This window comes from Eutrigla gurnardus (assembly GCF_963514095.1).
Source record: "Eutrigla gurnardus genome assembly, chromosome: 12".
Classification (NCBI taxonomy): Eukaryota; Metazoa; Chordata; class Actinopteri; order Perciformes; family Triglidae; genus Eutrigla; species Eutrigla gurnardus.
In genome coordinates, this window is record NC_139926.1 from 21,902,196 (window position 1) to 21,920,709 (window position 18,514).

At 41.3% G+C, this 18,514-nt stretch overlaps 3 protein-coding genes and 1 long non-coding RNA gene across 5 annotated transcripts; all 4 read right to left on the reverse strand.

Annotated features, from left to right (window-relative positions):
* Positions 1 to 247: 247 nt before the first annotated feature.
* Positions 248 to 1,593, reverse strand: LOC311021492 (uncharacterized protein). Its single transcript, XM_084022097.1, has 4 exons — positions 1,583 to 1,593; positions 1,431 to 1,478; positions 837 to 1,345; positions 248 to 578 (listed from the first exon to the last, which is right to left on the reverse strand). Exons 2-4 carry the CDS (start codon positions 1,447 to 1,449, stop codon positions 543 to 545), a joined length of 564 nt encoding a protein of 187 aa, XP_083878223.1. The 5' UTR covers positions 1,450 to 1,478; positions 1,583 to 1,593; the 3' UTR covers positions 248 to 542.
* A 1,154-nt stretch (positions 1,594 to 2,747) lies between these two features.
* LOC311021491 (uncharacterized protein) lies at positions 2,748 to 3,958 on the reverse strand. The gene is made up of 2 exons (XM_084022096.1): positions 3,370 to 3,958; positions 2,748 to 3,020 (listed from the first exon to the last, which is right to left on the reverse strand). Exons 1-2 carry the CDS (start codon positions 3,831 to 3,833, stop codon positions 2,873 to 2,875), a joined length of 612 nt encoding a protein of 203 aa, XP_083878222.1. The 5' UTR covers positions 3,834 to 3,958; the 3' UTR covers positions 2,748 to 2,872.
* Positions 3,959 to 4,065: 107 nt separating this feature from the next.
* LOC311021493 lies at positions 4,066 to 7,350 on the reverse strand. Of its 2 annotated transcripts, none has more exons than XR_014598014.1 (5): positions 7,240 to 7,350; positions 7,059 to 7,085; positions 6,744 to 6,937; positions 5,396 to 5,705; positions 4,066 to 4,094 (listed from the first exon to the last, which is right to left on the reverse strand). It is a non-coding gene; the product is annotated as an uncharacterized lncRNA (long non-coding RNA). The 2 variants fall into 2 exon arrangements; XR_014598015.1 differs by having other exon boundaries at positions 7,235 to 7,305.
* Positions 7,351 to 9,236: 1,886 nt separating this feature from the next.
* On the reverse strand, positions 9,237 to 18,464 carry lss (lanosterol synthase (2,3-oxidosqualene-lanosterol cyclase)). Its single transcript, XM_084022240.1, has 22 exons — positions 18,447 to 18,464; positions 17,434 to 17,602; positions 16,937 to 17,075; positions 16,529 to 16,637; positions 16,132 to 16,253; positions 15,932 to 16,028; positions 15,682 to 15,817; positions 15,054 to 15,162; positions 14,609 to 14,727; positions 14,356 to 14,453; positions 14,234 to 14,261; positions 13,891 to 13,947; positions 13,327 to 13,398; positions 12,753 to 12,803; positions 12,422 to 12,571; positions 12,006 to 12,102; positions 11,385 to 11,490; positions 11,176 to 11,241; positions 11,002 to 11,082; positions 10,332 to 10,502; positions 9,924 to 10,002; positions 9,237 to 9,807 (listed from the first exon to the last, which is right to left on the reverse strand). The coding sequence occupies exons 1-22, from the start codon at positions 18,458 to 18,460 to the stop codon at positions 9,670 to 9,672; spliced, it is 2,208 nt and encodes a 735-aa protein (XP_083878366.1). The 5' UTR covers positions 18,461 to 18,464; the 3' UTR covers positions 9,237 to 9,669.
* Positions 18,465 to 18,514: the final 50 nt, after the last annotated feature.

Sequence of the window (18,514 nt, forward strand, 5' to 3'; positions counted from 1 at the left end):
AATATTAAGAAATGCTTGCTCCCACAGACTGTTGAACTTGTTATGCACAAGGTTGGATATCAACATTAAGTGGTGTTTGATTGCTCAGGCTATCAAAGGGAGATTAGGGTGACGGCATTAGCGGTTTTGTGCTGCTGTGACCGAGGTGTGGCTGAGCAAATATCTACCTGCCCTGGGCAAATAAAGAGCTCTCCTTGGTGACATTAACCACAGTAGCTAATTGAGAAGAATGGAGACACAATTAACATCATACACAGAAAGCACTTTATTTGTTTTCTCACTAACACAATCATGGAACCAATAATGCCCTTACATCAGATTTAATTAAATGTTAATAAAAGCTTCTACTAAAATAATTTTCAAGCATCCAGCATTGTTGGATTCTGGATGCCTGTCACATGAGATTGAGAGAGTCATACATATATTTATAGATTATATGTCAAGTAACGTTTAGGCAGTTAACATATCGATCATGATACATGGTGGGACGATGGAGGTTTTTCCAACTTGTCTTGTTTCTCCTCCCATCCAGGAATCCTCATCTAGTCAGAGTCGCTGCTGCAGGAGCTGCTGGAGGACTACGGCAAGATGAAGACAACGCACGAAACCAACGTGAAGCTCGAATTACAATACATTCAATTTGAGAATAAAAAAAAGGACATTCATGTCTTGAATAAAGATTGGTAATCGTTTGATTCCCTGTGATTTGTTCACATATTTGCAAAACTTTTCTGCGTTCTATATTACACAATTTAAGTAATAAATTAAATATAACCTTTGGAGAAAACAAAACCAACACATAAGGCATCATATTTGAGAAAAAGATTGAATCTTACCCCATGACAGTCCCTTCCTTTCTTATGACATTGGCCATGTTTGTGACCATTCTTGTGCTTGTGCCCATGCCCGTGGCCCTGACCATGGCACTGCCCGTGGCCCTGTCCGTGGCCCTGACCGTGCCCATATCCGTGGCCCTGACCGTGGCCCTGACCGTGGCACTGCCCATGGCCCTGTCCATGGCCCTGACCGTGCCCATATCCGTGGCCCTGACCCTGGCCCTGACCGTGGCCCTGACCGTGGCCCTGACCGTGGCCCTGACCGTGGCACTGCCCATGCCCTTGGCTATGGTCATAACCTGGTCCAGGTCCATGTCCATGTTGTGGTGGGCCTGTGCCTGGAGGATGCTGAGGGTATCCACCCGGCATCTGCTGAGGATGCTGAGGGTTCCCACCCGGCATCTGCTGAGGATGCTGAGGGTATCCACCCGGCATCTGCTGAGGATGCTGAGGGTATCCACCCGGCATCTGCTGAGGCTGGTTCGGGTAACCAGGAGGGTACTGGTTTCCTGGACATACAGAGAAATGAGAAATCAGGCATCAAGGAAATGACCAAAAGTGATCATAAAGTATGCAATTGGTTGTGGTATTTACCTTGGTTGTGTCCAAACATTTCAAAGCCCTCAGAGGAAACTAGAGATCCTGAAAGTAAAACATAAAAAGAAACTTAAACAAATTAACAGACGTATAAAACCGCTCCCTACAAACCTTAGAGATCCTCTGCAGACTCTTAGAGGTGAACTTACTGTGTGCTGGAGAGCAGAACCCACATGAGCAGACGTCACCTCCTGCTCCCTTTTAAGTACGACCTGCCTCACATCATCAGGGAGGGCAGTGCCTGAACTCCCATCAGATCAGTTTTTTTTGTGACCTAAATGGGAGTGAGTCTGTGTGTAATATTTAACATACAGTCAACATGAACCATATACAGTCTAAGATATGGATACACACACCCAAACAAACACGTTTGTGATTTTGTTGTGGCTTTTTAAAAATCAGATGACTTTTGAATATATTTCGATTTTAGTATAATATTCATGCACGAGGACCAGATGCACTTTAAAAAAATAGAAAAAATAATATCCGTTAAAAAAAATACACAAGATACATAATACAGGTGTGTCTACAGGGTATTAGGTGTAAGAACATGTTGATAACCTTGAGATCTTGTTTTGGTAAGCCGATCTGCACTTATGTAACACTCTTTTTCACTCTTATTATTATTAATGGGGTATAATAGTATAACAGTAAAATATGTCCAACATGATATAGATGAACACCGTCCAGTACACTGATACACTGAAACATGATTGGGGCTGAAGCAGAGGTGCAGCATGTTTGAAAGTCACTGCAGTAATCTTGTGATTTCTTTGGGCAAATATCATATTCATACTTGTAAGTGGAACAGCAATACTTCCTCCTACACTGCTCATGTATGTTTGCAGATTACATTAAATCACAGAAATTCCTGTTAAAAATTAACAGTAATTTAAAAAAAAGTTTTAACATCTTACTCTTCTATACTCTATTATTTTTCCATAAAGCGTTATCCTTGGTTATGCACATTCAATTAAATAAAGAATTAAAAAAAATTAAAAGAAGAAGTCAGTAGCAGAAGCAGCAGTTGCTTGACCGAATATTCCACTCATCTTCATGTCACAGAAGACTAAAACAAGACCAAAAATAGCATAAATTAAAAATTCCCAGTGATTAGGTGATAGAAATGGGATTGATGAGAATGTACTCGGGAGCGGCGGGGTGTGTAACAATTCCTGGAAAACAGCTGCACAAAGGTCTTAATTCAACGCTCCCTGGGTAAATAAAGATAATAAATGAAAACACATTGATAGACAAACACAACGAGATGTAATAAGAAACCATGAGGTCTAAAGAAATAAAGAGGCAGGGACATTGTAGGGATGACTTGTTTTTATGATCAACAGAAACAATACTTGTGTGTTTTATCAGGGAACCACATGATCACTATCTAACAAATCAAAAGCATACACCACATTGCACTGTTGTAACAGTCCTTTTCAAATAAGCAACACTGCTGGTAACCAATCAGAAGAGAGTCCGGGAGCAGAGCTTCGCATGCTCTTCACTATAAGATGTATTGGCTTAACATTCTTTCCAGACATCCTTCGTCTAGTCGGAGTCGCTGCTGCAGGAGCTGCTGGAAGACTACAGGGGAAACACACAGTGTCATTTCATTTAGTAATGAGGACTTCCTTTAGTTATGCATTTATAATTGAATGATACACTCAACAACGCTGATTAATAAAGCGACGAGTGAATAATTAATTTAGTTTCATGAGGATGCCTTTGGATGATGAATGTATTTCTGGGTCTTCCATTAAATCTTAAACCTGAACCAGAAGTATAGTTGGTTTGTAGAGCTGAAGAGAGCTGATCCATTGATCCATATAAAAATGTCTGATTACTCTGGTGATCTGTGACTGCGATGCAGTTGGTACAATAGAGATTTCATGATTTGTACTTTACATTGATCAATAAATCAACTGGGTCTTACCCCGTGACACTGCTTTCCTTTCTTGTGGCAATGGCCATGCATGTGACCATGATGGTGTCTGTGGCCGTGACCATGTCCGTGATGCCCGTGCCCATGTCCGTGATGTCCGTGCCCATGACCACGACCTCGACCACGACCACGCCCATGACCATGATCATGCCCATGTCCGTACCCATCAGAACCATAGCCAGGTTCACACCCATGCCCATGATCATGACCATGCCCATGATCATGACCATGCCCATGACCATGCCCATGATCATGCCCATGCCCATGATGATCATGCCCATGACCATGCCCATGATCATGCCCATGACCATGCCCATGATCATGCCCATGCCCATGACCATGATGATCATGCCCATGACCATGCCCATGATCATGCCCATGATCATGCCCATGCCCATGACCATGCCCATGCCCATGATCATGCCCGTGCCCATGTCCATACCCATCAGGACCATAGCCAGGTTCACCCCCTCCACAAGGTGGGGCTACAGGATAGTGCACAGGTGGACCACATGGCTGAGGAGGGCAGGGCTGAGGAAAGTATCCTCCTGGCGAAGGATGACAGCCAGAGGGATTCTGGTTTCCTAACCAAACAAAAGGGGTGGGGCTTATCATTTTCTCATTCCGTTTGGAAACACTTGAAAGAGACAGAGTAAGAAAGTGATTTACCTCTGTTATTCCCGAACATCTCAAAATTCCAGATCCAAACCCTGAAACTGAAAGAACACAAATTTCCTCTTAACATAAGCAAATCAATTAGAAAACAGAAAGAAAGCAACTGCAGTCCACCTTGGAAAATCCAGAACCGAGCTTTGAACGTACACCAGTCATTAGGTGGCCTTGCTGGATTCCCCTCATGGGCCAGTTTGTTTCAAGCTGGTTTAACTGGTGATCAGGTGGCAGACCATGCTGGTGTCAGTGGTCAGATTTGAGGCACAACAAAGGTATAGCACGTCCTTTATAAGAAACTGTAAACAATAGTTTCTACGAGCTGGTCAATCTTAGCAGGTGCTGGATTCACCAATAGGAACTGGTAACTGGTAAGTCTTTTTGCAGGTCCTGGTGAAAACTGGTAACTGGTTTGAGAGTTTGAGATAATAACTTGTAAGAATAGAAGTTGTGCAGTTGTAAAAAAACAAATAAGAATAGCTCAAACTGGTCACTCTGGTTAAAAGTTACTAGCACAAGCTGGATTTTCAAGTTTTGTAAACTGTTTCAAAACATTCAGTCGAGGCAGAGGTGGAAAGTAACAAATGTGTTTACTCAGTAAATCATTTACTCACATTACTGTAATTGAGTAGTTTTATTGTGCACTTGTTTTTAAAATCTAAAATCACTTTTACTTAGGAAGGTTTAGCAACTACATAACCTTTACTTTAAGTACATTTTAAACAAGCTGCTTTTTACTTTTAGTTGAGTACACGTTTAGACTGGTAATTTGACTTGTACTTGTCAAATTTCATTAAAGTAATAGAACTTTTACTTGAGTAGAATATTTCAGTACTCTTTCCCTACTACGATAAGTCTCAATGAATAACACACAATCATAAGATAATGCAATACAGTTGACAAAGACATGCATGTAAGCAAGATGATCAACACACACACACACACACACGGTACTTATGCCTAGATTGTGAACTTACTGCGTGCTGGAGTGCAGATCCACAGGCACTGCAGTCGGCTAACTCTGCCTTTATATGAAGCCACACCTCAACTAGAAACACTGCCAATGGCCGTCTTAAAGGGCAGAGCCTAAACTCCCACCACTGACAATGCAATGTTTGCTTTGTGTGAATATACACTTTCTTTGCTATTATTTATCATGTAACTAATAATATATTTTTGTCACCACGTGGCACCAGATAATCAATAATGGCAATAATCCTGCATCAGAGTTACATAGATTGTTTCATCTTTTTTTTTTTAGAAACTCCACCAGAGTCTTTTTGACAAATGTACTTATTGTAAGACTTACGAAAAGCCAACACAGCCTTCACCAAATCAGCAGGCTGACCTGAATACAGTGTCTTCAGAGAAAAAACCCACAGAAATGTCCCGACAGTCACAAGAAAGAACAACGGAGGTTTTGTAGAGAGAATCCTCTCTGTTTTCCACTTTATTACCATCATACAAAGCCACAATCAGTGTGTTTGGAGAAGAAAGTTGAGTTGCAGAGTCATTTTTCAGGTTATATGCAAATTTTAAGATTACAGGTGATGACTTGTCTTGTTTCTTTTCCAAGGAATTGTCATCTATTCAGAGTCACTGCTGCTACTGCTGCTGCTGCTACTGCTGCTGCTGCTGCTGCAGGAGCTGCTGGAATACTGCACGGATATAGAAAACAAGCAAAATGATTCAATCAGGGATGACAGCTTATCATTCAGTTCTTCATAAAAGTCGTGCCAATCAGTTTTCACTTTTGGAAAAAAATACTTTTATTGACAAGTTTTCCTTACCCTCGAGTGACTTATATAGATTTCTGCCAGTTACACACTATATCACAAAAAAGATCTGGGATCATATAAGATAAGATGACCAACCAAAAATAATTACAAAAATGCTCCACACACAGGGGCGCCGAAAAGGGGGGCTAAAGGAGACGGATTCTAGGGGCCCATGATTGAGGGGGGCCCAGAAAGGCCCCTAATGATGATGAAATTATAATACAGAAAAAATAATGACACTAAGTTATTAACTAACATATAATCACAAATGTTTTATTTTCCATGTCCTGGTAACAATAACTTTATTTGTTTTGGAAACATCAACGCCTGCAGGGCCCCCCCTTCCCCCCCTCTATTTACGTAAAATGGTTCAGTCCACTGGATCAGCTGCAGGTAGCGCACCGGCGGTGTCACACAGCGCCACAGATTGTATGTAAAATAGCATCAAAAAAATTTGCAGCTGTGTTGGGGGGCCCTGTAAAGATTCTTTTCATGGGGCCCAAAATCCCTAGCGGCGCCCCTGTCCAGTCAGACAACACTCTGCATAACAAAGGACAACGGCAACCACAGCGGAATACAGTATTGACAAACACATTTTCTACGTGTCACAGGGCTTTAGAGGCAGCTATGAAAGGAATGTGACTAAAGTTAAAATAAGGCCATGAAGGAACCTGCTGACTTTCTCTTGAAACACAATTCTTCCAAAAAAGTGCTGCAGAAACTGTGGTATGGTCTATTTTGGGACTGCTCAAGACAATTTTGGAATAGAAATAATTTTCCTTTCAAGAAGAAATGGAGAAAGTTTTGGAAATTGATATTACCATGAACCCGCTATTTTCCTGATATGGCTACCGTATATATATTTGTTATAACGGAAGAAAACGTCCTGTTGTGAACAAACTGAACACCGAATCTTACCCCGTGACTGTCCTTTCCTTTCTTATGACACTTGAGATGCTTGTGGCCAGGCCTGTGTCGGCGCTTGCACTTGCCCCCAGGACCCTGTCGAGGGCCAGGCTTGTGGCCGTGGCCATGGCCATGCTTGTGGCCGTGGCCATGGCCATGCTTATGTTTATGTTTATGTCCATGACCTCCACCTCCATGACAGTGCCCTGGAATATCGTATAAATATATTTAAAAATGTTAAGTAAATGTGAATTTCAATTATGTAGTACACATTCAATACATTTGGAAGAAAGAGGAAAGGATGAACAAAAAGCAGCGGTTATTTACCTCGTCCAGACATTTCCCAAAGCTCTCCTGCAGGCAATTCACATAAGATAAAAATGTAAAAAAACAACTGAGATGACAATGAACTATTCAAAACATCCAAATGCAACTGTAAAGCCTTTGCTGCAATAAAAAAGGGGTTTTCAGATAAAGATGATCAGTAAAGTTTGAGAGGTGACCTTACTGTGCCGTGCTGGATGGATCCGTCGACACAGCTGCCGTTTTATGTGCTGCTCCTTTTATGTGCAGCCACACCTGAAGCTGAAGCTGTCCGTCAGACCAGGGCAGTAACAGCACCTTCATCAGAAAAGATGATAGTATCAGTGTACAGCATGTGAGTGGCAGTGTGTATCATACAGCTATGTACACAATAAGGATATTGCAAATGTGATGAAATAGCGAATACATTGTATTTAGTACTTTGCTGTTTTGAACATTCTGAGATGTTGACAGCTAGGAATGAGTCTAAGGCACACAAACACACAACATGCAACCCGATGCGTTTGTTTCAAATTCTTTCGTTCCACTAGGTGTTTGACAAGCCAGTTTGTTTGAAATATTTCATCAGGGGACAAAACTTTTTAGTTCAACGTCAGAATCCTGAGAATGAAGTCTTAGTTCGGACCTAAATCTCAGAAGTAGAAGTAGTCGAGAGTCAACTCGCCGCAGGCCTCAGACTCTCAGTGTCACTTCTACAGTTTCATGTCAAATCCTGAAAGGAATACTTCACCCACAAAATGACCATTTGTATATCAGTTACTTTTCCTGAGTTACTTTGAATCCTGGGAGAAAACTTTATGTCGCCACAGAATAAAAAAGACAGAGAAAAGTCGTATATATGAAGTAAATGCAACACATAAGATAATCCTTTATTAGTCCCACAGTGGGGACATTTATATCTTACTGTTTGAACACTTAGTAGCGATTCAAGTCAGTCAAGCATTAGTCAAGTGTCACATGTCAAGTGACTCGGACGTCATCCAGGAATCACATCTCAATCCTCAGGTTAAGACTTGATGGAGTCAAATCATGAATGTGTTTTTGAGTTTAATGTGTTTTTAAACATATCCACATGAATATTTCAATACATGTCAACGAATGTACTTTAAATTTTAAGATTAAAGTCTGTCCTCCTCCAACAATACTACCTTAAAAGAAGTAATAACACTCAGGTACTCAACGACAATCTGATCCAGCAGAGCAGTCATTCATGCGTCATTGTCGACCGGTTTTCTTATCAGCATCTAATCACACTCGAGCCTCTGAACAAACAATAGAAAGTTCTGGCTCAACCAGTTACATAGTCTTGTCTTGCGTTGTGTTTTGCAGGCCATGCACCTCAGGTATACAAATAAACACACCTCCATGGTATTTGAAGCCATATGTAATTATAGATTGAGAACATTCACACACACCTTCCATTCAATAAAATCTAAAAAGAAAACATTCCTCATGACCACGCCACGTTCAAAAATCTGGTGTGTCAGAGAGAGCAATATTGGTCAAAGGGCAAAGATCTGGAGCTTTGGTAACTAGTTTGTTCTGCACAAAATAAACCAGGGTATAATAAACAGCAGAGCCCAGACTCATATAGAAACTGTTGATATGCCAGATCACTAACTTTGACAACATATCGTATATTATTACCAGTGCAAAAGGTGACAAAACGTTCACAATCTGCACCTAAAGGTCAAAAAATGTAGACTGAAAGGTTGCAAGGTTTGAATCATTGCTGCTTCTTTCCCTCCAGCAACTGTAATGCTGTACACTAAACTAACAATGAAACAATTTCCAATGAAGTCGGAGGTGGTGCAGATGCACTGCTGGAGAAAAAAAATGTATGCACTCTGCCAATTTCCTCCTTTGTATAAAGGTTAAAACAACATGGGGCATCACTGATCATATACTGGGTGTCAAAAAGTAGTATTTCGATACCTAGGCTGCATTTGTTGGGTCTCATTTGGTCTTTTTAATACAATAAAAATCCTCACTGATAAGCCCCATGTGTTGTGAGGATTTCCTTTTTTTCTAAATAGAATAATTTCCATACAGTATGTGCTCAGTGTTTGATATTTGGCTGAGCACAAACCAACATGAAGCAACAACTTGTCCAAGCACATTCAATGAAGACACGTCCAGTCAAGATATACCCATAAAAAATGATTTATATTTATTCTAAATGGTAGAGAAGAGGCAGCTTTATAAGGCAACATGGACATAAATGTATTACTTCACTCAACAAACCAGAGCACTAGTAACTGGCTGTCTTGAATAGCAGCAGGTTCTCACAGCATGTTCGGAGGGAGTAGCTCTGCTGGACGAGTCGTGATGGAATGTCAACACAGAAAGTAATTCCAAGAATGAAATGCAACTTACTGTCTTACTTTAAGTGATTCAAATCTGAAAACACAGCTGAAGTGTTCAAACGTTCATAGAGGTCTACACCTAGACATTGTGCATCATATCTAGGCTGACTGCATTTCATACACACTTATTACTACATCAGTTCAGTTCGTGTGTCACCCACAAAAAGAGGACACACCTTCGTGGTTGTTGACTGTGACATTCGTTTTTTTTTTTATTCTTAAAGTCTGATGAACCTTTTTAAAAGTCTTCACAGCTTGACCTTGCCGGCCAACGGACTGCTGGGGTAAAGTGAAGCGAAGCGGCCGAGGGTCCAGACTGTGAAGACATTCCTGTAGGAGGTGTAGCTGATAGCACAGCTCTTGTTGAACACACCCGCGATATTCTCCTGAGCAGGGGAAGCACAGAACAGCACATATCAAGGCTCACATTATGTTTCATACTGGATGTTGAGTTGTAATATTGGCGCCGTAAGCTTTCCATATAATAAGATATAGTTCTCACCTGAGGCCAGTCTCCGTTGGGCAGTTGCTTGTCAATCAGCAGCTGCACTCCTCTCTCGATGGCCCGCCTGTCAGGATGCCTTTTCATGCACACAAGACTTGATGAGAATGTGGTTTGGATTTGGTTCAGTTCAATTATCATAAGAATAAAACATTATTAATCCCTCAGGATATTGTACAGCTGCAGTTTTTTTAGATTTAATTTACTATCAACTGAAAGTTCCTTTTGTTGTCGGGTGAATAAACGGCACAAAAGCAAATACAGGAATTATCTAAATACAGGACACGCAACTAAAATAAACACTGGAGCTCTGCTGTGACCGAGACCAACTCGCATATGCAAATTTGCCAAACCCGATCCCATCATATCCAGTTGCATTGTGATCCTTTGAGTTGAGGGCCGCCTTACCTGACAGCCATGAGGCCGAGCAGAGCCCAGCAGGTGTTGTGGATCTGAGCGCTGCTGCTCTGGATGTAGCGCCGCTGCTCGCACGACTCAAAGTCTTCCCCCCAGCCTCCGTCCGGCATCTGATGGTCCAGCAGGAACTGGCAGGCTTTGTGCACCTCGACACACACGTCCCTGGTTAACAGACAGCGTGCAGGGGGGTTACGTATGTAGGTTAGTAGTCCATGGATGTCCTGCGTGGCTTGGCAAGTTAAAGGGGGAACTACGTCTATTTACAAAATCAATACCTGTTATTCCCATGGTCAAAGTCAGTCCAGAAATTTAAATAAACGTTAACAACTCCCTCCCAAATCAAACTCAAATGTGTGATGCCATAGAAAATTAACAATGGGGAAAGCTGAGATCATGCAGGGGAATCTTCTGAGTATATTGGTACATTTCCTGTATAATAACTGACAAAAATAGGATAAAGCTTATGTGGGTATAATAAACAAACATCCTGTCTATTGACATCAACAGTTTGGGACTTGAGAGAGAGTAGCTCATGAAATACTGATTGAACATTCCTGGGCCGTGGAAATAACATTGGAATTCTTTGTCGCCCATTAAGGAGCACAGTGTTGCTGATGGTAAAAGAAAAGGTCTTCATGGTTCAGTGTAAAACTTGTCTTACTCATCGTCGTAGGCGTGACCCATACAAGCGAAGGCTTCAAGGCCAAACCATATTCCGTAAGTGAAGCACACTCCCCAGGACCTGAGCATAAACACAGAAGGATTATTTCCCAATAAACTCGACATGCCAATTGGGCAGGATGTCAGGAAGAGGAAAAAGCAAGTGTAGTCCCACCCTTCCCAGGATCCGTCGGGCCTCTGTATCTTCCTGCAGTACTCCAGTCCTTCTCTTAGAGTGGACCTGAGAACAACAACAACAACAAAAACTCAATCTCTTAGGTACCATCTCAGGTTGGAGTTAGCTTTATGCATGTTTCATCATCAGATTAGTCAGATGTTTCTGTGCCATTCATTATTTTAAGCTAATATATGTGTGGAGTATACCTTATCTCCTCAGCACGGTGTTCAGGGTAGGCCTTCTGGAAATGCCTCAGAGCCTGCATTGCTGCGGAGGTACACTCCACATAGGTGTAATCTATCATGATGTCACCTGTGTGTGTGCAACAAAGCGCTGTGTTAGTAACAAACTTGATCACATTAAGCAACACATTGCATCGTCTTTAACAGGGAAACTCTCTCTTTGCCCTTCAGTATTAAAAGACAATAATATTGCAACATATCGAGAGTGTAATGGAAAAAGGTTTCCAGTCTTCCTCTGTTGAAATGTCAGCTTCCCTTTTTCACATGTGCATATTTGCAGGTTGTGTAACACTGGTAGTCCTGTCAGCGGGGGCACTGAGCAGCAAGCTGTATCATGCACCAGCTTTCATCATGCTGTTAGAATGATGTGAACCTTACTGGGATATAAAAGAAATCAACTCTGTGACCTTTGTGTCATGCCTCTTTGTTAATTGTCAGCCATAGACTTAGAATGATATCTAATAAGGATAACAATAATAGATCACCACAATGTTGTATAACATAAAGTAGAATGAAAGACTGAAGCTACCTGCCAGTGAACTGAATTAAATTGCTTCTGACAGTATTGTGTTTGGCATCACCTACCAAACACCTCGGAGGGGTTGAGCAGCTCCAGGAGTCTCCCTCCTCTCTTAGTTTCATATGTGGCAAATCCACCGTCAGAGTTTCTCATGCTCAGCAACTACGAGGACAAGATGGACACATGAAGGAGCTGGTGTACAGAAGGCAGAATATGTGTGTGGTCTCGGTTTGGATTGCAGTCCGACATCAGTTTGTGTATGGATTAAACAAATGGGAAATAATGCAACCGTTTCCAGTCTTAGTGCTAAGCTAAGCTAACTTTACTTCTGGCTGTAGTTTCACATTTATGGGCAGATATAAATCATCATGCAAAACTCTCGAGAAAGTGCAACAACTATTCCTGTAAACCAGTGATATCAAAATATAACTTCTGGTAATTACACTACCAAAAGTACTTTATTTATTCACTGCAGACTCACCACATTGACAGCATCATACAGGCGCTCTGAGGGGACGTGCTGGCCGATGGAGGGACAAAGCTCCTGCAGCAGCATCACTGACTTCAGGCCCTCCGCTGTGCAGTCAGCCACGATCCAACCACAGTCACGGGTACTGAAGGGGAAGCCTCCCTGAACAGAAAGAAAGCAGGGATGACACACGGATACACTCGCATGCCGACAACCAAAGAAATTAACTTTTTTCAGAGGCCATTTTTGCCTTCCTTGACAAAAGCATTTGAGTCTTTTATTAAAATTCACAATAATTTAATTAAAGTGATGAAAAGTGGTTCTTGTTTCATATTACTTTTACCTTGTTCATCTGTCTGTAGTACTTCTTGTACTCAGGAGGATTCTCAGGAATCTGTTTGAGTTGAAAAACGAGTCTGGCATCAGAAAGCAGTACGTATTACACTTCTTTGATCTTAGCTGAATGTCTCCGGTTGTGAAAAACAGAATCTTAAAGGTGCTATCGAGAACATTGATAACATCCAGCCACTAGATGTCGCACTCGCGCACCCCCTTCCATTGCATTCACATCACAACACAGCTGTTGCTCGAAGCGCAGGCACCCTCAATGGGTTGCCAGTTCTTTGCATAACCTACATTTTCTTGGTTGAGTGGAGTGACAGACAGACTCAGTCATGTCAAGTGATGAATCTTTCGTGGTATGAATTCATTTTGCAACATTAACCGAAAATTACTTACCGTCAAACTCAGACATTTATCAATCTAGAGTTGCTGAGTGTTAGAGATTTCAGCCTTCAGTTGAATATAATTAAACTATATGGCACTCTGCTTGTGATGCTCAAAGCTTCCAAAAATACTTGTATGTGTTTTACTCCTGCTCGGTAATGAATATAGTGTAACTGAAATGTTGGTGGTACCTGTGTGATGGTGAGAAACTGATGGGCATCTCGGAGGCACTCGGCTAGTCTGGAGTTATCTTGGGCTCCTGCCTGAAAGACCCCAACATAACATTGAATTATAATAAGTTACTGCTATAAAGTACATGTAGACAATACAATCACGATTCTATGCCAACAACAGTGCTGAAAACAGCTTAAGGTGACCAATGATTTTATGAGTACATAGTGACAATAGAAACATTTCTATTATAGTAATATTAGATTTGAGTGGGACAACTTTTCAAGTTTTCAGTGTCTCTTGAAAATGTTCTCTCTCTTAAAGTTGAATTGATATCTGGAGTCCCACAGGGGTCAATACAGGGCCCACTGCTGTTCAGGCAACGGCTACTTGATACCGGAGCCACTTCACCCACATAACAATACTTTAATCATCTTAAAACATATCCAGAGTAAGAATATTTGAGTCTCAGGCTGATTAAAAACCTAATATCCCTTGTTGGTTGCCCTCAACCAGGTAATACATGCCTGCATGCTCACTTGCATTGACAACAATGAAAACAGGAGTGGTCATGTTTGTGTTACCTCAAGGAAAGCCTGTACAGCAAAACAAGTATCCCAGAGCTGAGATCCATTGGTCCCCTGTGGACAACAAAAACAAGACAAAGTGCTCAAAGTATGGAACCAGCAAGTCAACTGAAAGAATATAATTGAAAGGTGAAATGTAGATTTTATTTAAAGTCTATATTTGCATCATAAACGGCAACTTTCTTTGCAAAAAAGCCATATTTCTACTCAGAGCTCCTGAGTCTTAAGGTTAACACACTTGTGATTTAACATTGTACACCTTAAAACTGACGACTAAATCTGTACAACTGTGTACTGTCACACACTCAACATACAAAAGGAGCAGGGAACAAATTCTCACCTGCATTTTCATTCCATCTAATCCCAACCTGGAACACAGAAGGTTTATTGTTAGTTTATCTGGTGTTACGGTTCTTAGTGATGGAACAGACGTTATAAATTGTTATAGACCGGCTGACTGACCAGAGGTAGTCTGGGATCCTGGACACATGCTCCTGAAAGACCGGAGAGGAGGGCCCATCCACATACCAGCGAACCAGCATGTTGATAGTCTTGGAGATCTAAAGACAAATGCCGATACTTCACCACTCTATTTCTTTAACAGTGTCAGTTTAAACATGAAAATATGAAAATGTTAGAGATAAGCTGTAGTATTTTTTATACTCTGTGTCGAGCATATATATATCTAATACACTTATATCTGTGTGTACACTACCGGGCCGATGCTGATACATTTAGTGAAGCGGTCGTCAGCCTGGATGTGTTCAAACAGTTCTTGGACGGCCTTTCCCCTCAGTATGGTGCTGTGGTGGGCTTCGTACACATTCATCACCACTGCAGGGCAACGGAGTCACAAGGTTACGGGGGTGATTTGTAGAGCAACTTTTTAGGGGAACTCCAACGACATTTCTTTTCACCATTGTAAAAATAATCCTGTTGCTAGGGAAGCGGCTCATGTTTTTCTTCTGTGTATTGTGTCTCACTTGACTGCATTGCTAATCTGTAATCTGTGAAAAAACATGTGTGTCATCGACATTAAGGTCAAAAGTGTTGAATCACAGCTACAAACTGTCGTTGTGATTTCATAACACATTTATTTATCCAGAGTTTCCTGGAGGGGATTCATCATCGTGGTGCTTAGTGTGTTGTATATAACTTACTGTAGGCGACGGTGAGCAGTGTGCTGTGAGGCGTGTACATGTCACATGCGGCAACATTGTTCCTCTGAGCCGGCCAGTTAATGGTGGCATAGTCTTGGACATACAGCTCCTAGAAAACCAAGAGTGAGACAACATTTGGTTATGCATAATGTAGAAACATAGCAGGGTTATGTTTATCTTATCTCTAAAGAAGAAATGCTTCATATCTCATTTCAGTCTGTCAAGATAAAAGAAAAATCATATTGGGCTGATCCCTCTGCATAGTTTAAAGGTGGATCACAGAAAAGTAGGATTCCAGCCCTTGATACTCCTACATAAAATCATGTAGAAACATTTACTTGAGTAATATATTATCGAATAACTTCAACAGGAAATTAAACATTTTAGTCATTTATAGAACAACTATTTACTGGTGCCAGCTTCTCAAGAATGGCAGTTTTCTCTGTTTTATATCACTGTAAATCAAGTATCTTTGGTTATTGGGCTTCTTTTTGGAAAGGAGAAAGATAATCTCACCTCACAATATTAGAACATATTATCTTCATTCAGTTTATGGTGGTAAGCACACAACAAACCAACCAAACCCTCTCCCCTCACACCCCCTTAAGGGATAAGATGGTTTCGGCACCTGTCTGAGGCTGAGGACCAGGGAGTCTTCCTCTGCAGCCAGTCTCACAGCATAACAGTAGCTCATGGGGAGGTAGACCTGGCGGCAGTGACACCACAGGGTAGAGGGGTGGGCTGGCATCCAGGTGGGAAACAACCTGGAAGAAATAAAAACATCGGAAGAATAATTGTATTTACTGTAAACCCCCGCTGGCATCCTGATGCATTTTCAGTGCACTTGATGGGTAGAAGGAGAGATAATGAGAACTTACCACATCTCTGGTAGCAGTGTGTTCATTCCCTCCCAACTGTAGACATTTAAAATGGCCAACCAGAATTTACCCCATGAGGGAATCCCCACAGCACCACCTGTGAAAAATAAAAACACAGACAGCTTCAGTATGCAAAATAATAATACAACAGTAACGGACGTTTAATTTTCTAGGGACTATTTCAACTTAATCTTTCCCACCTTTGCTATGCAGGTTGTTCCTGGCTCGAACCATATCTGGATCATCAGGATCTACTCCCAGGATCCTTAACGAGATGTAACTCAGAGCTGTGCCAAAGACGGTAGATTTATCTTCAATATGTCTGAAGAAAAACAAAACAAATCCACGATGCTGCCATTAGCAATATTTCAGGCATTTTCAGACATTTCTCCTTAAAATATATTGCAGTGGTGGCGACAAATAGACACAACTACACGAGTTCTCCTGTATGTAAATGCTTGTATCGTAATATTAAGTTTCACTACAAATACTAACCCTATCATTTCTGATCAATATGACAAAAATACACACATTAGTATATGGTTGATATGATCTTTGTGGTCATGTAAGATTAAAAACAGTGTGCTACTGACTTACAGACCCCAGCCTCCATCTGACAGCTGCACGGAGCGCAGGTACCTCACCATCTCTTTCTTCCACGCTTCAGGTAGAGGGATCTTAGCCACGTGGCATGTGATCAGGAGACCTAAAACATGTGATGGACGCCCACGCAGTCACACAAGAATATGTACAAAACGCTGGTGTCATCCTCTTTTCACCAACATCTGTCAAATCATGAATGCTTTTAGTGCTATTCAGAACATAGAGAAGTGGTGCACTTACGCCTCTTGTGGCCAAAATGAGAATTACAACAACAAACACACCAACAAATAAAATACACTAGCCAAAATTATGTTTTTTCACCAGTTTCACAGATAAAAAAAGAGAGGAAGCATTCAGGTAATTTCTTTGGCACCTGGCAGATTACAGGTGCATTTGGCTTACCTGGGAGCAGGAAGAGAGGTCCGCCATAGTCCCCCGCCCAGTGACCGTCCTCGGCCTGGAGGTGGCTGTAGAAGTGCATACCTTTCAGAGCTGCATCTACAGCTGTGTGTGCAGATTCGGAGCCTGACACAAACATACTCTGTGGAGAGAATTAGTGATTAGAAATGAACACCATACAAATGTCATGCATTCTAGGGGTCTACAGCCACTTTGATTACAGCTAAAAGATTTTAATCTGTCAGTTTCCATACATAGGAATCAGTAAGTCTAAGTAGTCCATTAGTTCCTTGCATGTTAATGTATCTCCAGGACCACAAATAAATCATCATTCATTATTCCCACAGTAAACCATCATTTAGTGTGTCTGTTTTATACTGTTGTTCAAACGGTCCAGAGAGAATTACACAGAGTGCAATGTATAAATTAGCGAATGAGTAACAAACACACATTAAGAATTGTTTTTGCTAGGACAATGAAACAAACATGTGAAAGCTTACCGTGTCCAACCCCAGAGAATGGGCTTCCAGCATCGTCTGCTCTCGGTCTGGGGTGTCCTGGTCTTCCACATAGCGCCAGGTCTGCCTGCCCTCTGCATTAGTCAGCCGCCAGCGGCTCAGGTCTGTGGCTGGCTCCGTCCTGTATGGCCCCCCTCGCCTCCGCAGGAGCCTACAAGCAAATATCTGAATGTGAGACATCATGACTCGTAAAATATTGGATTCTTGGACTTCTAGAAAATATGCAGGCTACTACGAAGTCTTGGCTATTCATTCAAGGAGAACATGACATACAATATATTGCAACCTAATAAAACATTGCTTTTGTGAAGCTAACAATGGGTCTATATTGTTAGCAGTGGCTGAGGTGTTGATTCATCTTCGTGTTTTTGATGTCTTGTATTGCATTATACTTCATTATTGGAAGTGAGACAACCTCAGTACATTTCTATATATATTTGGATGTCTATTGCTCAAACAATTTGTGTTCTTCTCCCAGGATAATTGCTTTTAAGTGAGCCATTTAATTCTAGGACAATATAAAACCTGAGCTTTTTTTATTGTAGAATTGAGTCTAGCAGTAACAGCAGCTGTGACATAATTTTTAATAACAATATTTTCCCGAAGAAAGTGACTCAAGGCACTCAAGTGAACGTGCTATTTTCCACTAATGCGTTGTATACATTCAATTAATTATAAGCATATTTATACGGCTGGTTGTCTAATCTGAATGTGATTTCCTCTTAAAGACAAAACAGCCAATTTATTACAGGTTATCCAAGAAATTCACCTGAAACGTCGACTCGCCTCACACAATGACGGTCTCATTTTAATGCACATTTCACTAAAGTTAAATGGGTCCATTTTGTTGCCTAAATCACTGTAGAACAAGTTCGTAAGTTCAGTGAAATAGCTTACATGCTAAACGTCGCGTTCACATTATTATTTCTAAGGAAAAACGCTGAAAGCAAGTAGTTTTGGCGACATTATCCGTCAAATGAAACAAAAATACTTACGTCCCGTCAGTCATATTTGTGTTTGACAGATACACAGTTGAATCCTGCGGTGAACGAATTTCTTTTTC

What these genes read in the sequence shown, in the direction of transcription:
- lss (XM_084022240.1), bottom strand. An exon ending in TGGTCCTCAGCCTCAGACAG is followed by an intron (nt 15,163 to 15,681) that starts GTGCCGAAACCA and finishes TTGGTTTTCTAG; the next exon opens with GAGCTGTATGTCCAAGACTA. An exon ending in AGGATCCCAGACTACCTCTG is followed by an intron (nt 14,262 to 14,355) that starts GTCAGTCAGCCG and finishes TCTGTGTTCCAG; the next exon opens with GTTGGGATTAGATGGAATGA.
- LOC311021491 (XM_084022096.1), bottom strand. Translation starts at nt 3,833, where the DNA reads ATGGTCCTGATGGGTATGGACATGGGCACGGGCATGATCATGGGCATG. An exon ending in AAGGAAAGCAGTGTCACGGG is followed by an intron (nt 3,021 to 3,369) that starts GTAAGACCCAGT and finishes TTTCCCCTGTAG; the next exon opens with TCTTCCAGCAGCTCCTGCAG.
- LOC311021492 (XM_084022097.1), bottom strand. An exon ending in AAGGAAGGGACTGTCATGGG is followed by an intron (nt 579 to 836) that starts GTAAGATTCAAT and finishes ATCTTGCCGTAG; the next exon opens with TCCTCCAGCAGCTCCTGCAG.